The 17,658-nt window shown below is 40.0% G+C and overlaps 1 protein-coding gene across 8 annotated transcripts in view; it reads left to right on the forward strand.

Annotated features, from left to right (window-relative positions):
* Positions 1-17,658, forward strand: part of CWC27 (CWC27 spliceosome associated cyclophilin) — a 222,219-nt gene that overhangs the window by 27,621 nt on the left and 176,940 nt on the right. For 7 of the 8 annotated variants that reach the window (XM_050947030.1, XM_050947032.1, XM_050947029.1 and 4 more), the window contains 3 exons: positions 231-310; positions 3,186-3,219; positions 11,359-11,531. In XM_050947030.1, coding sequence (XP_050802987.1) covers positions 231-310; positions 3,186-3,219; positions 11,359-11,531 — 287 coding nt within the window. The remainder of the gene's footprint in view (positions 1-230; positions 311-3,185; positions 3,220-11,358; positions 11,532-17,658) is intronic. The other variant, XM_050947034.1, reaches the window with a different exon arrangement.

Raw genomic sequence — 17,658 nt, forward strand, 5'->3', positions numbered from 1 at the left:
TTTTAGTGCTGAAAGAGCTATTAAATTTGTAGAATCAACTAGCCAGTCCCCTTTATAGGAAGAGTGATGTCACAATAACTCCCTTTTTGCCTCTCTCTCTTGGGTAAAATTAACAAGAAATAAATACAATTTTTTCCCAGACACACCTCTCTTCACTTTCCACTGTCCTAAATATGATTGTGTGTAACTTTTTTTATTTTGTGGTTTTTTGTTTTTTGTTTTTTATATAGAGCATGAAGGGAAAAAGTAAAAGTAGTCATGACTTGCTGAAGGATGATCCACATCTAAGCTCAGTTCCTGCTGTTAAAAGGTGAATACAGTAGTTCTAATCTACAGAACTGCTTCAGTTTCTATATGTTAGATCTCATTGGCACTATGCATTTTCATTTTATCCATTGCTTTTTCTGAGTAACAGTTCTCTCCACACAGGGCTTCCTGAATAAAACTGTTTTGTCATTAAATTCAAGTTGTTGGTGTGCCAAAATGTTTCTTTCCCAGCCCTCTCTCATCATGTCTCTGGTGATGGGAGCCTTCTTATTGGCTTGGAGCACTTCAGAAGATCTTGGCCTTTGGGATTCCTTTAAAGAAATTTCTCTGAATGCTCATAATACATTATATATTCATAATATTATACATGTTTACAGTTTAGAAAACTGGATATTGGGAGATTATATATGATTAGTAACTGTCTACTAATGCCTGATCTATGTCAGATTGCCCATCAATTAATAATACATTTATTTATTTGTAGATGAATGGTAAAGATAGGTTGGAGACTAAAGAGTTTAGGAATAGGGAGTAATAGAGGAGGGAAAGAAAATAGATAAGAATCACAGTAACAACAACAAAAGCAGGAGAAAGCAGTCGAGTAGTCACTGTTCTCCTCTAAATCCCAATAAAATGTGCAGTTAGAGAGAAGGCTGTCCCAAATGCCAGCTGCTCACACTGCAAGTCCAGGAATGGATCATAGATGTCCATCTTACTAGTATGAATAAAGGAAGTTTGGGTTTTTTGTTCTTACATTTCATTCTAGTATATCCACTAGTCCAAAAATCAACAGATAGCATAGTTTTGCTCTGTTGTGTTTTCAGTATAATTCTTTTGAATGCCATTATTGCTTTCAGGAGCTACCTCTTTTCATGCTTATTCAAATTAAGTGTAGATGAGGTGTCATGCTACTTTATCTTTTTCCAAATTGGTCTCTAGGGCCACCAAAATTTCTCTAAGGGATTATACCCACACCATCTTCTCTCCAGTTGCCAGTTGTGGTCTTCATTTGGGCCAGAATTGCTTGGTTTAAGAGCACAAAGTGGTTCACCAGATTCCCAGAAAATACATATGTTGCTGTTTGGTTTGGAGGTCTTGAAATGTGCTGTAGCAGAGCGTGGCAGTTCCTCCTTGGCTCCTGCCTCTGCTAAGTCCCCAAAGTCACTCTGAGACCCTAGGGTTAATATCCACTGGTGCAGTTTATTCACAGGCTTGTTCCCACCACTGTTTCACCATGTACAGTTGGCCCTACACCAGGGGTCTCAAGGGCCGCATATGGCCCACGAAGTTATTTTCTGTGGCCCGCGAGCTCCTCATAGCCCCCAGCGCCATCCCCTAGCGTTTACCTAGAGCGGATCTGGCCTGGCATGTACCAGTGGCAGGGCAGGCAGGCTGCCTGCCTGCCTGCCAGCCCTGTCCTCGCGCTGCTCCAGGAAGCGGAACGAACGAGGGAGAAGAGAGGAGCAGGGGCGTGTGTTGCTGTTACTTCAGGCACTACCCCCAGCAGCTCCCGTTGGCCATGGTTCCCCATTCCCAGGGACAGGGCGGGCAGGCAGGCAGGGAGCCTGCCCCGCCCCCAGTGCACACCAGGCCAGAGCCTGCCCCCAAACACCTTCTGCACCCCAACCCACTGTCCTGAGCCCCCTGCTGCGCCTCGACCCCCTGCCCTGACCCCATTCCCTGAGCCCTCTGCTGCACCCTGCACCCCAACCGCCTTTCCTGAGCCACCTGCTGCACACTGCACCAGACCCCCTGCCCTGAACCCCTTGCTGCACCCCGCACCCCTCATGCGCCGGATTTTCTGAGCCGCCTGCCGCACCCTGACTCCCTTTGCTGAGCCACCTGCTGCACCCTGCACCCTGACTCCCTTTGCTGAGCCACCTGCTGCACCCTGCACCCCAACCTGCTTCCCTGAGCCCCCTGCTGCACCCTGCACCCAACGCCCTCCCACTGTCACACCCCTCTTGCACCTCAGCCCACTACCCTGAGCCCCCTACCCCATCCCTCCTGCACCCTGACCCCCTTCCTGACCCCCTGCCGCACCCCTCATCCCTCCTGCACCCCACACCCCAACTCCCTGGCCTGAGCCCCTGCCACACCCTTCCTGCACCCCCTGGGGGCGGAGTTGGGGTGGGGATTTCGGGGAAGTGGTTGGGGTTGGAATGGTGGCAGGGAAGGGGTGGGAAGAGGTGAGGCAGAGGCAGGGCATCAGGGAAGGGGTGGAGTGGGCGGGGCCGAGGGTGGCGGGGGGAGGTGTCAGTAATGAGGCCCTCGGGCCAACGTACTAGTCCTCATGTGTCCCTTGTGGTTGTTTGAGTTTGAGACCCCTGCCCTACACCGTCTGCAGGCAGGAGGGAGGGAAGAGCTACCTCCCTGTTTCCACTCCCTGTCTTTTCCCTTTCCTTCTGCTCTTCCCCTGGCTTCCTTCCCCTGAGGCTTTTATACAGCCCCAGGCTAATTAGGCAGCAGCTGTCTCTGCTTCCCCGAGCAGGGCTAGGTTATCTCCAGCCAGCTCTAATTTATTCCCCTAAATAGGAGCAGGGGTGACAGAGGGCTGAATCAGCAATCCTTTGCTCAGCACCCTGTCACAGTGCTCACTAACTGAATTTGCCCCCTTACATGGTATCATTGTGTTTTCTTGCTGGTCTGTCCCACATTTTTCAAACTCTTCTAGCTAGTGGGTGTGACAATCAAATGGTGGGAAAATATAATCGACTGATATTATAGTGATGATCATGGTGAAAATGGCTAGTCTGGGGGAGTTCTGGCATAGTTTTAAATAGATAACCTAAGTGAATTCTTGGTTAGTGTACTACTGTTGTACTGTTTTTAAATGCTACTCTTATCAACAGATTCAGAGTGCTTTAGAGAAGGAACTATCATCTTATATGGATTCTCTTTCCTTTTTTTCCCCTTAGTGAAAAAGCAAATGAAGTGAAAGATTCAGACGAGGTGAGTGGCACTACTTCTGCAAACAGAAAGTTTTGGCTCATTGTAGATACTCATTCTGTATTTCATCTGAATTATTGTTTTTAAGGGTGAAGTAATACTTTAAAGATACAGTTTCCACTAGGATTTTGAAAGTGAGTCTCAGATTCCCAGCAAAAAAACTAATGTAACTCTCAAAGCTTTTAAGTTTTGGCCAGTATGAGTCATCTCAGCAGGGTAGAGGGTGACCCTGACCTGCCACACATCACCTCCCACATTCTGCATAGACTACTGTCTGAATATTTCTGACAGTAACTTAGGTGGTGGCAGACAATGCTCCTCCAAAGTTATAAACCAATCAAGAAGAAAAAAAATTCATGTAATGGAACAAATACCACAAATGAAAAATCTCCAGACTCCGAGGGGAGGCATGTAAGTGTGTGAGAATCTGAGTGGAAAGATGTATTTATAGAAGGAGAATTTCAAGTAACTTTTCCTTTACTAAAAATGCCATCTATCATGGCTACAACTACACTGCATTTATCAGAATTCTCACTTCTGAGAGTCAGAAACTTGAGGGAAGTTCTTAAGGTAAACAAACTGCAATGAACATTAATAATACAGTCCAGAGCCAACCGTGGAACATGGAGGTTTTTTTAACTACAAAAAAGCTGCTTCCTACATTTACTTTGGAGAATAAAACTTTTGGGTTTAAGTGTGGCTTTGCTTGAGTCTTTGAGCAAGGGCAGCATATTGCTGCACTGTCCCTAGAGCAAATTGTGACTTTGAGGCTCTGGACAGGGAAAAACCATGTGCCAGGTATGGGCCTGGTAGAGTATAATTGCCCCAACATGGCAATGCTAGCAAATGGGTTGGAGAAGCTTTCATGGGCAGGGGGAGATGATAGTTCTGTACACAATTGCACATGGTATGAGTAACTGGTCTTAGGCTCTCTTGCCATGATTTGGCACTCAGTTTGAGTAGGAGACAGATGGAAGCACAAACAATATTTGACCACCTTAAACTTAAGGGACATCCATTCATACAACACACCTTCTTAGAGGAGGCTGAACTCCTCCACTCCTTTTGGAAAAGATTCCAGAATAAAATCATAGGGTTAGAAAGGACCACAAGGGTCAACTTGTCTAACCTGCCAAGAGGCAGGATTTGTTATGTCAAAACCATCTGAGACAGATGGCTATCCAGCCTCCTTTTGAAAACCTCCAGTGAAGAAGCTTCCACAACCACCCGAGGCAGTCTGTTCCATTGTCCTACTGTTCTTACAGTTAGGAATTTTTTCCTGAGATTTAATCTAAATCTGCTGAGCTGTAATTTGAACTTATTGCCTCTTGTCCTGCCCTCTGTGGCTAGAAAGAACAACTTTTTTCCATCTTTTTTTTTTTTTAATGGCAGCCTTTCAAGTACTTGAAGACCACTGTCATGCTTCCCCCCCCCGCACTCCCAATTTCCTCGTTTCCAGCCATACCCAATTCCTTCAGCCTTTGCTCATCTTTGTCACTTGCCTCTGGATCCTTTCCAGTTTCTCTAGATCCGTTCTATACATTGGTGACCAAAACTGGATACAGTACTCCAGCAGAGGCTTAACCAGTGCCGAGTTGAGTAGTACTGTTACCTCCTGTGACTTGCATGCTATGCCACTGTTAATGCAATCTAAAATTGCATTTGCCTTTTTTTTTTTTTTTTTTTTTTTTTTTTGGCAACACCATCACATTGCTGACTCATGTTGAGGCTGTGATCCACCACAACCCCCAGATCCTTGGCAGCAACATTGCTGAAAAGTCAATTTCCCCCCTTCTGTATTTGTGCATTTGGTTTTTCTTCCCTAAGTGTAACACCTTACATTTGTCTTTGTTGAATTTCATTTTATTGTCTGTAGTCCAGTTCTCCAGTTTATCCAGACCCTTCTGAATTTTAGCTCTATCCTCCAAACTTGATCAGTATGCTCTCTGTACCTACATCCAGGTCATTAATAAAGATGTTAAACAACACTGGACCCAGAACAGATTCCTGTGGAGCCTCCTTGAGACCTCCCTCCAATCTGATATCATTCCATTAATAGTTACTCTTTGTTTGTGGTTGTTTAATCAATTATGTATCCACTTAATGGTAGTTCTGCCAAGCACGCATTTCTCCAGCTTACTTATCAGAATGTCATGTGGGATTGTGTCAAAAGCCTTGCTGAAAGCCAGGTATATTGTGTCCACTGCTTTCCTCCTATTGACCAAACCAGTTACCTTGTCAAAGAAGGAAATCAAGCTGATTTGTTCTTGGTAAATCCAAGTACTGAGAGTCCAAAATGTGATTCCCTTCTGGAGGCCAAATCCAAACAATAATGCTTTGTAAATGTATGGAGAAAGGATTATGTCACAGCTTTGCAGATGTATGAAAGAAAAAATGCCTGTGAGATAGGCAATAATAGCAGCCTTGACGTGGCTTTCCAGCTTCAGGCCAGTCAGGTCATATCACAAAAAGAGATCCACTTGGATCCTCTTGATAACAACAATGCCCAGAAAATTGTTAACAAAAGGAACAAAAAGTTGGGAGTACTTTCCAAGGCTTTTACTGCACTCCAAATAGAACCCCCAGGACTGTATGATTCTGAAGGTGTTCCTGGGATGAGCATGCATGTATGTGGAGAATGTTGGCAGGATAGCAGGCTTATTAAGGTGGACTTCCAACATAATTATGGGGAGAAATCTTGAATGAGTTTGAAACATCACTACATTTCTGTAAATTTTATTATAAGTGGGTCAGTCACTTGGGCCTGCAGCTTAGTCACTCTTCAAACCAAAGCCACAGCCACTAGGAAAATGAGCTTGAATTTAAGGATATGTCTACACTACCTACCCGATTGATCTAGCCCGCGCCGTGAGGACGTGAAGTAAGTCAATCTAAGTCAATCCAAAATACGTCGACTTCAGCTATGCTATTCTCATAGCTTAAGTTGCGTATCTTAGATTGATTTTCCCCCCACCTCCTCCCAGTGTAGACCAGGCCAAAGAAATTTAAGTTCAGAGGAATAAGGTAGTTCAAAAGGAGCTTTTATCAGCTTTGTCAGGATCACAGTTTTTTTAATGGGACACACAGGTTTTTTAATGGGAGCTTTGAAAAATGTCACGCCCTCCATGAAACTGAGAAGAGGCTACAGAGACATTCATTCATTTTTGTCCACATGACCTGCATAGAGTTACCTTATAAGCTGGTCTTAAAATAGAAAGTTGAGACATCAGAGTGAAAATCCTGTTAGGCCTGGTCTACGCTAGGGGGCAGGGTCGATGTAAGATACTTCGACTTCAGCTACACTATTCCTGCAGCTGAAGTTGCGTATCTTATTTTGACTTACCTCCCACCCTCACGGCGCGGGATCAACAGCCGCGGCTCCCCCTGTCGACTTCGCTACCACTGCTCGCCCTGGTGGAGTTCCGGAATCGACGAGAGCATGTTTGGGAATCGGTATATTGTGTCTAGATGAGACACGATATATCAGTCCCCGATAAACCGATCACTACTCGCCAATCCAGCGGGTAGTGTAGACATACCCTCAGAGAGAGATCTCCAGAGAAGCAGAATTTCAGGTACATAATTTTCATTACCGCATATAACAAAATTACTTATAATATTTATAAAAAGTAGATGTTAAAAGTAGATATTAAAATTAATTGTTTATATTTGCAACATGCCAGTGACACGTGCATCACAGATATGTGTTTCCTATCCAAGAAGCACTGTGGATAGGAAATATTTCACTAGTACAGAGTTGCTACATTTGTCAGTGGTGACTGACAGCCTTCAGTTTAGCAGTGCTATATTTATATGTATGTACATATACTCCTTTTATTTAATTTTTTATTTTTCCCTACTCCTCTTTCTCAGTTGTTAATTTATCCACCAATAAATTCTGAGATATCTAGGCCTGCATTTAAACATTGAATCCTAAAATTGTGATTTTTAGGAAGAAAAGATTTCACTCCTATTAAGTTAAAGTCTAACCTTTCACACATGTTTTGTATCATAAATGTTGTTCAAAATTGAACTACCATGTACCAACATAAAAAGGTGAAGTTATAAGTGTCTAGCTGAAGGATGGGAGCTGTTCCTTTATATGCATGGCTAACTGTGTAATTGATGTTTCCTTATGTTTTTAGTTCCAACTTTTTTGCTAGCTTTACATATTTTAAACTGTTTTTGAGTTGGGACTTTTGTAGTCTGGTTGAGATCATGTCTATGGCCTGACCCATGATGTCAAGTGTCTCAAAATATTTGGACCTGCTGATTGACAGGCTATATATTTTTGGATCCATGGACTTTCTAAACCCAAAATTACTGGAATGGGAGATACTTTATTTGCATAAAAGTGAACTAATCACATCCCATTTGGCGATGCAGTGACTTCAGAAGGTGAGTGTCCTAATCTGATCACCTAAGAACTCCTGAGGAGATGTCCCAAAATGAGGAAGAAACTAGCTAGGTCACCATCTTCATAAACAAAAGAGAAAGAGGAAGCCATTGCTTATCTGATGCCTTGCTTTGGGCTGCTGCAAGGCTTTCAGTCTCTGGCTATGGAATGCCACTGTGCCCAACAAAGGCTTGTACTTCCTCCATCTTGCCATCGGGGGGATGAGTCCAGTAGTGTGCAACATCAAAGAATTGACATCTACAAGCAAGTAACTTCTAGTCATCTAGAAAGTCTGTCAATGTCAAACCAGCAGAACTGAAAAAAACACCAGCTATTCTTTTCAACCATGTGCGATCTTCCTGAAGCTAAATGAAACCAGTGAGTGTATGTGTGTGAATAGAACCCAGAGAATTTATCCAAGAATGGCATCTAACTAATAGTTCCTCTAATACCTAAAACAGTCTCGACTAAATAATATATTGCATGGATTAGGAAGGTGGTATGTTTAATTCTGGAAAATTAGGTTATTTTCACCTAACTTTTTAAAATTACATTTTAAATTTAATAAGCTATATAGGATCATATCATAGAATTGGAAGGAACCTCGAGAGGTCATCTAGTCCAGTCCCCTGCCCTCAAGGCAGTGCTAAGTATAATCTCAAATTGTATTGAGTGTTTCATGTAATCTTATGTGGGAGAGGAGGCAGAGAGATTATCTATTGTCTAAACATTTATAATATTTAGCATCAGAGAGAGAGTCTCAACAATAGTTTCAATTTAGGAGTGATTTCACTCCCTACTCCCATTATCAAACACTTGGATGTAATATATTGACTGACCTTGAGATTAATAATGCCCTGTTACTTTTGGGACTGATAGTTAAACAAGATTGCTGCATTTCCAAATTGCTAGATAAATCTTATAAATGTTGATTTATTTGATAGGGTTTCATCAACCTAAGAATTAATTTGTTTTTATATTAAACCACTCTGTTTTAATTTTATCTATTTTATTTTATGCTTTTTGGATAGTGATGTGGTTTAGTTATAAATACAATTATATACAAACTAGAAATGGATATAGTTAGAAATCTGTGTAGTTTGATTATTTCTTCCCCAGATATTAGGGTTTCAGACTTGAGGAGCCTGAGGGTAAATAAGAGTCAATTCTGTGTCCCATTTTGTGGTGGTCCTTAGAACAGCTGCTATAATCCTCACATAACTGGTGCCAAAACCTGAGACACTGTCGGTTTTTGAAGGAACGTTGAGTTATGTTTAGGTTATCTGTCTGAATAAACAGCGTAGGTTACAGAAGCTTTGAAGATTCAAAGTGGATACCAGACAGTCAACCTAAAGGCTGGCCGGTTCAACATAATAAGTACTCTATCATCTTCTTCCTTGTGTTAAACCCTTCAGATGAGTCTACAGTTGCTTTCCCTCCAAAATGATCTGTTCAATGCCATATCACACCACATGCTAGCATCTTTCTTTATGACATCCCACCATGTTGTCTTGGATTGGGCTTCTCTTTTTCCTTCAGTCTTGCTTTGTTGGACTTTGTCAGCAATGTGCTTTACATGTCCAAACCATCAGAGCCTACACTCGCTCATTTTTTCATTTATGCGTATTACTTTGAGTATGTCTCTAACAACACATTTCACATGTGGTGGTTCTTGCTTACACCACTCAACCATCTCAACATTTTCATTTCTGTGGAACAGATCATTTGTTCATGTTTCTTCTTTGTTGCCCAATGCTGAGTGCCCTACATTAAAACAGGATAGACCACCATTATATAGACTTCCTTTTGATCTTACTGGTATCTTCCTGTCATGGACTATATCACTTCTCTCTCCGTTTGAGCCAGGCATTTGTTGTTCTAACTCTAATTTCACCCTACGTTTCCCCATTTTCCTGGTTTGTGAAATCCAGATACTCGAAACTTTGCATTTTCAATATTGTCTGTCCATCTAGTTTCAAGGATAATTCTTTAGTGTTTGGATTATTGAAATTACAACATAATCAGTCCTATACACCTCACAAAATGAAAATCTCCATCTTCTGCCACTCTCGCAGGTTCAGTATACAAGTACATATGTGTGCATATGTCTGAACAGATAATGCCGTCTCTCTCATAATACATATTTATTCACTTTTAGAACATGTGGGATTCAAAACTAGTGAAGATTCTGTCAGTGAAAAACTAGAGGCACTGAAGTTCAATCCTTTTTCTTTCTTTGTCTTTAGTACCATTAGAGACATGTAAAACAGTTGGACCTGATGGTTATTTCTTTTTAGCAGAAGTCATGTCAGTTTACTTGTTCATAAAATATTTTGGACATACATAATGCTATTTCTATAGCACCAATTATTTTGAAGATTTTAAAGTACAGAGAGTTTGCAGTCCAAGGTATTACCCACTATTTTAATTGTAAATTAAAGTAATAAAATACAATAAAATTTAGATCAATTCTTTTGTGTGGCCTTTTCCATCAAGGATAGACTTAGCAGTAATGCGAGATAGCTCATGTCACTTCATCAGCAAGCATCAGCTGTAACACTTACTCCTGAGGGAATTCTGCCCTGAAAAATTACAAATTCTGCACACAATATTTTAAAATTCTGCGAGTTTTGAGAGAGAATTCTGCAAGCAGAGGAAGTCCTGTCCTCTCCCACCTCCAGCTCAGCCAGGACTAGCAGCTGATCCCAGTGAAGGGGAGGAGCCACCGGCTGGGGTGTCCCCAGCTCAGCAGTGATTTACCTCACTGCTGATTGCTCCAGGTGCAGGTACATCATTTCAGGCACTGATAGAGAGGGGCACATGACTACTTTTGCAGCTTCCTTTGCTTCCCTGTCAGAAAGTCATTTTTCTGCAGGGAAGCAAAGAAATCTGAGGGTCATTAATTCTGCACACGCGTAGTGGTGCAGAATTCCCCTAGGAGTAAACACTGCTGGTGCTATTTCTTGAGTTGAATGGTTAGTTTAGTTTCCATGACCATTCATTCGTTATCTTCTCTGCTGTGTAGACCAATTGTGGATGCTTGCCAACTGAAATCTGGTTTGAAACCCTTAACTGAGGTTCTGGCACATTGTTAAAAAGGAAATGATTTTTCACGTTTTATTTAAAAATGTATTGACTTGTAATTTTAAATTCTATTTGTGTATGTTAATAACGGACTGTCAAACTTTTTCATAGATAGACTGTGTCTTAACAGAGAGATTATTATATTGAAGCACCTCCACTTCCATAAAGGACTGTATAAAAATCCTGTGTTATGTAATACACAGTAATTGTTTACCTGGAAAATTAAATATTGTCTTAATATTAATTTGTCTTTTTCATAAAGTTTAGAATTTGGAATCAGTGAAGATACCTTGGTTTCAGACAGATCCCAAGGGGTCCACAGGCCACAGTTTAAGAATAAATGATTTAGGATATTAGATAGTGTGGGTTTTTTTGATATTTAAATACATGTATTATTTGTGACTGTAGCTCACAAATAATGTACATCCTTTGTTGGTACTACTGGTTCACCTTCTAAGGTACCTCTGAGAGATATAGAGGATATGTTCCTTCATTTACATAGTTCATATTTTGAGGCAATTATAAAATATTAACATATATGTGCATATAAATTATAAATGTAAGCATTATATAAGCTCTCTTGCTGAGAAGTTGTTCCCAACTTAAAAAATCCTCTAGTAAAATAGAGCTAAAATTAAAGCTGTCTGTTTAAATCAATATAGGAAGAAGAGGAGGATCAGGATGATGGTGATAATGAAGAAGGTGAAATGGATAGTTACGAGAAATATCAAGTGCAAGAACGCGTAGCTAAGAAGTTGAAAAAAGATAAAAATGAAAATGTTAAGCTACCATTTAAAGAAGAACCAGAAACTGAAAAGAAAACAACTAGTCGCAGGTAAGCAACATGCAATTTTTTCCTAATTTGAAATTATTTATTTACAATAAGATGTTTAACTGCTAATCTTTAGCATTGCTTTTTACTATGCTGAAAGTTACATATCATATTTGAATTGCTGTAGTTAAAAATGTTATTTCCCCTCCCCTAAGAATTAATTGCTTATTAACTTCAGTGATAAACACGTTTCTTAATTTTTCATCCTGCAGTTGAATTATATACTTGATTTACTGCAGGAATAGTGTTAGGGTAATTATATAATTAGTATTAATTTTGTGTGGACTTTTGTTGTTCCCATATGCAAGAATAAGGTGGCTGTGTTAAAATCCATGGGATTTGTAACTTTGCTGATGTCTTTCTGATGTAATAGTTTACTATTTGATTCAGCTCAGCCTCTCTCAAACTGTGGGTCAGGACCCCGAAGAGGGTCGAGACCAGGTTTTAATGCGATCTCCATGGCTGGCCCAGGGTTGGAGTCAGAGCCCCACTGTCTGGGGCTAAAACCTGACAGCTTCAGCCTTGGGCAGCAGGGCTCAGGTTACAGGCCCTCCACCTGGGGCTGAAGCCCTTGGGCTTCTGCTTCGGCCCCTGACTGGGGCAGCGGGGCTTGAGTGGGCTCAGGCTTCAGTTCCCCCTCCTACTGTCATGTAATAATTTTTGTTGTGAGACGGGTGTCACAGTGCAATGAATTTTGAGAACTGCTGAGAATGTGATGTGGTCAGAGATTATAATATCACGTTGTGAAAAGTAGCAAGATAATCTAGGTGTATAATTAGTCCACTTCATATGTGACAATACAGTTTTACAGGTTTTTCTAGCTAAAAACTATTAACTCTGCAAGTTTATCTTGTAACTGAAATGTTAAACTGTAGTGATACCTGTTGAGAAATATATAGGGTAAATATATTATACCTGCTAGTCACCTGTTAAAGCCTGTTCCTACCAAGTAGACAGAAATATCTGAAGAATATTCATATCTCCAGTATAACAGATCATTAAGGCTGCGATTCTGTCACAGAGGATGTGGGAGCTCCCCGGAGCAGCAGTGCTCTAGAAGCAGCTAAGATTTAGTCATGGATATTTATAATAAAAGTCATGGACAAGTCAGAGGCCCTGAATTTTTGTTTATTGTCCATGACCTGTCCATGACTTTTACTAAAAATACCTGTGACTAAATCTTCACTTTAGGGTTTGTCTTCATTACCAGGGAGATCAACGCTGCTGCAATCAATGCAATGGGTGTCGATTTAGCTGGTCTAGTGAAGACATGCTAAATCAATGGCAGAGTGCTCTCCAGTCGACTGCGGTACTCCAGCTCCCAAGAAGAGTAAGATAAGTTGACTGGAGAGCATCTCCTGTTGACGCAGCGCAATGAAGACACTGGGGTAAGTCAACCTAAGCTATGTCGACTCCAGCTACATTATTCACATAGCTGGAGTAGTGTAACTTAGGTCAACATACCCCAGTAGTGAAGAAAAGCCCTCCGTTACCATTTATCAGAACAAGTTATACATGTGCATGTATGTGTGCTTTTAAGCATCTGTTCCTGAGATGATGTTCAGAGAGATGATATTATGGGTGGATAATATCAAACTTATTAGGAATTGTTTCACAATATATCAATAAATGTGGACTCCAACGGTTCTTGACCAAATAATTTTCTCTTCACAAGCACTAATCAGCTATCACAGGATCAGCTTATATGTGTATTAAGTTGACTACAAATTAAAATGATCAAAAAAGTAACTTTTAATTTAATTTTAAATTCCTTCGAATTTCACTGTTTTATGTGCTCTTAATGTAGCTTTTGAAAAGAAACTAAAACTTACCAAACCCTGCTACCAGAAAATTGTTGAGTGCAGACAATAGTTGGTTTTCCTCTGTCAGGTTCAGCTTCCACGCTCTTGTGTAGCTTTGAGGAACAAAGTGTTCTTTAACTCTCTCATCCTGTTCGGTCACCTATCTCAATTGCTCCAAAGGTGGTGAAGCCATTTTAAAAGTATTGTTTCTAGAACCAGCTACATCAGTGGGTATAGCGAGCTTTCAATATAGCTATTTCAATAACTTAGATTTGAAAGTGATGTTGGCTGTCCACAGAGTAAGGTAATGCCTTGGGAGGAAGGGAACTACCAGAGCAAGAAAGAAACAGTTCATAAGTCATTGCTTCCCACAATGGACGCATATGTCACTTTTAATGGCATTTCTTGGGCTACTAGGGCATTTTTTTCTCGTAGAAGCTGGAAGTTGTATATCTGGCAGTGGCAGCTTGGGAGAGGGTAGAAAAAATTCAAGAAATACTGATATTTATTATACGTTTGGACATTAAATTAATATGAATTTAAAACATTTTAAATTGACAAAACAGTTAAGATTGTTTGTTTGTTTTTTCTCCTGTTTTTTCTTAAATATTTTATGAAATGTTTTTCATGGTAGGTTATGTTCCATTAAATAGCAAAAACAATTTTTTTAAAATGACACATAGCAGAATTACAATTATTCATTATTTTTTTGTTCAGCGACAGTCAATGTGTAATAATTTACTTTACCAAATAAATTTGCATTCTTTTTTAAGTAGAACAACCCAATTTAGATCAAACTGTAGCATGCTTTTAATATCCACATCAGAGAAAGTCAGCCTCCCATTAGTTGGGAAAAACCCCACAAAAGCTATAAAGATATCATGGTTTAACTCTCAAAAGTTCATTTAAACTATGGATTTATTTTACATATTCATTTTATGTTGATTTGCTGCACATTTTCTGTAAAATTATCCTGCATCAAAAGACTATCCAGTGAGACTGATGTTAATTCTCTAAAAGCAGGCCCTTCTCTCTTCTTCTTTTAAATACAGGGCTTATGGGACATATAAATAGGGTGACTAGATGTCCCATTTTTAAAGGGACAATCCCATTTTGGGGGGGACTTTTTCTTAGATAGGTGCCTATTCCTCCCCACCTCCTGTCCCATTTTTTCACAGTTGCTATCTGGTAACCCTACATATAAAGAGTGTCTGAAGATTTACACTCAGAACTTACTGAAGGTTGCTTTTAAAGCAGAAGTGCTGAATTCTCTTTCTTTCAGGAAAATTTGTCAGATTGACACATCTAGTTGATTCATTATTAAGGCCTCCAGCCTTGTTTTCTGTTCCACATTAAATAGCCATCCCAGAACTGGGAACATCAAAGGGAGTGTCTCTTCATTTTTCTGAAACAATATCTCTTTAGGTATAGGGATGGCAAACAAAGAAGGTCTTTGGAATAGATATAAGGACACTGGAAAGAATCTTTGTGTCCTATATTTAGCCCTGGATAGGTGCTTTACAGACTGCATGTGATTCCATCAGTTTTAAGCATTAGTGGCCATAGGTATGTGTGTACAATTGTCATCACTGTCTTATTTACTGTACCTGTAACATTAAACTCTAGAATCTATTATTTTCCAACTGATAGGAATCTGACATTCTCTGACATGGAAATTAAATGCATACCTCTGTTTTATCCAAATTCAGTTGTATTAACCTTAGGTCCCAGTGTGATGATATGGCGAGCCCATTATCACGTTAGATGATTCTGTCTTGAAGAATGAATTCTTCATGTGAATGCATTGGAAATAAGTGATATGACAGTCTCATGGGATTTCTCCACCTAGTCTAGTCCAGTCCAGGCTTCAGTTGTTCAGAGCGGGCAATGCTGCAGGAGTTGTCTGTGAGTAAACAGGGAGTTGAATCAGCAGTGCATGACTTCAGTGGGAGGTTCTAGTAGCATTTTAGTGGGCCAAGGAACATCTGCTCTCTATCATTGTTATTCTGTTGTACCAATAAAATAAAAACCAACAGGATCGTTTAAAAGGGGATGAGGCAAAATGCCACGTTTATTGTGAATACAAAAAGAAGCAGAGTAAACAAGTAATCATAAATATTCTATCCTGTGTACTCACACAAAATACCAAAAGAAGTAAAGCAAGTAGACAGTTACATTTACTACATTCCATTCACTCACACACACATATGCATACAAGTTCTGCAAAGTTGTTATAGTTACCAGCCTAGAGGTTGCTCATGCCAAGTTACTGGCCAGGTAACCTGGGCATAAGGGTGGAGCTGAGCCTTTGTCAGATGTGCTCCTTGAGGGTGATTGCAGAACCAGACTCAAAGTCCTTAGTCTTTAGGGTCTGTTTTTATAGGAGTTTATTCCTATGCCAGTCTATGGAGGTGGCTTCATCATGCTGTTGCTGAATCAATCAGCAGATGGCACATCCATGATGGCTCCATGACGGCTGCCAGATGTTATCTAGTTCTTTGGTTCTCCCATCCCTGAGGCTGTTGGGTGGATTCCAATCTGCCCTCTGGGGGTCATCCGGTTATCTCCACATAGCACAAGCAAGATAAAAAATGGGAAAAGGGTGGGAGGAACAGTTGTTTCTGCAAGGTCATATCATTTCTGAGAGCAGACTCTCTGTCTCAGGATGTGCTGACACAATTAGCAGTTTGGCCTTGTAAACTGCTCACAGGGAGAAGAAGAAAAAGGCCTTCTAATTAACACTACTTTGGGATCTCTAAACTATTGGGGGTGGGGGAGGTTAGATTGAATCTATCTACCATATATCTCTTTATGGCATTAATACAGAAATCCTACAGAATACAGAAATCCTTTGGTATAGTCAGACAATTCATCTCATCAGAAATTTAAATATGCAAGCAGAGTGTTTGAGCTTTTAAATTAATTTATTCAGAATTACGGCTTCTAAGTAGGTAACTTTTTTAGCAAATCTACAGTCAGTTGGGTCTGTCTTGTCGAATGGATTTTGTATTAAAAGAAACAAGTCAGAAAATGGAATAAAGGAAACAATGTGGAAACAATAGACACTTTCTGAAATTCATGGCACCAACATCCAAGGCACCACTTCCTGTAAATATAATTATACTCAGAATCGTTAAGCTAATTTCGGTTGCTTCAGTATGTGTCAGACCTTTGGTATATGAATCTTCTGACTTGGAAGACCATCCAATTCAACATTAGTGTTGAAGCATGAGGGATAAGAATTCTGTCAAGTTATCTATATCTTTGGTGTATGAAAGGGAAATGCCAAAGTCGTAGTCTTTTAGACTCTGTCATATCTAAGCTCCTAAGTTCAGAACAGCTGGTTACATCAAAAGCATACTTCCAGACAAAAGAAAATGTCAGACTTGTGCATCAGGAATCCAATTCAATTTTAGAATTCCATCAAGATGGCCTTAAAAATGTCAGGCCTCTACTTGTTAAAGGCTTGAGAGGATCAGTTGGAGGTTTTATAGAGAGAGATCCCCGTCTAGTCTAATGGTTCTTTAGAATAGTGAATCATTAAAATTTCTTTATGTACATTTATTTTCATCCTGTAGGTGGAGCTCGGGAACTACACATTATAAATACAGTAGTTTCATTTATTTTTCATGCTTTTTATTTACATGGCATACAGCATTCAACCACAGTACAAAAATAAGCAAAGTAATACAGAGATGCATTGGTTACCTATAGGAACAGAGAGGAAGTGGCCATGGGTAAAAATAGTTTAAATCCCAAAATTGCAGGAATAGTCCGCTCATGTGTATGAAATTTCTAGAAGGAAATCTGAAGATCTTCATATGACTCAAGATATATTAAGTAGAATTTTTTCCCTATTCCAGTTCTGGTCATTAAAGATCTCATGATGTTTTTTAAAAGGGGTAGAAGTGTTTAACGTCAGTATCCTGAGACAAATGCTTCACTTCACATTCTAAAATTTTGTAATTGCTGCATACTAAATTGCTATAATTGCTAAATAGACATTGCATGTTTGTTTCACCTGAGTGATGGCTGCCTTTCTGTGGCAGCTGAAATGATTTCTCCGTATCACTTCCAAATTTCTTCATAAAATTGCGTAGCATTTTGGGGTTCTGTAGTCTGAAAAGTACTGCCACAGTGAATGTCATCAATTTTGCTGTCAATTAAGAGCTTAACATCCTTAGTAAGGCAATATTATGCTGCACAGCATCTGTGAAATAGCTGTCCAGAGTGACTGGGCAGTAAAGAAATGGGAAGAAATGTTTGAGATTACTGAATAATGACATCTGAAAATCAAATGGAAGGTCTCATGTCTTTGGAATTAACCA

The sequence above is a fragment of the Gopherus flavomarginatus genome, chromosome 3 (assembly GCF_025201925.1).
Source record: "Gopherus flavomarginatus isolate rGopFla2 chromosome 3, rGopFla2.mat.asm, whole genome shotgun sequence".
Lineage (NCBI taxonomy): Eukaryota > Metazoa > Chordata > Testudines > Testudinidae > Gopherus > Gopherus flavomarginatus.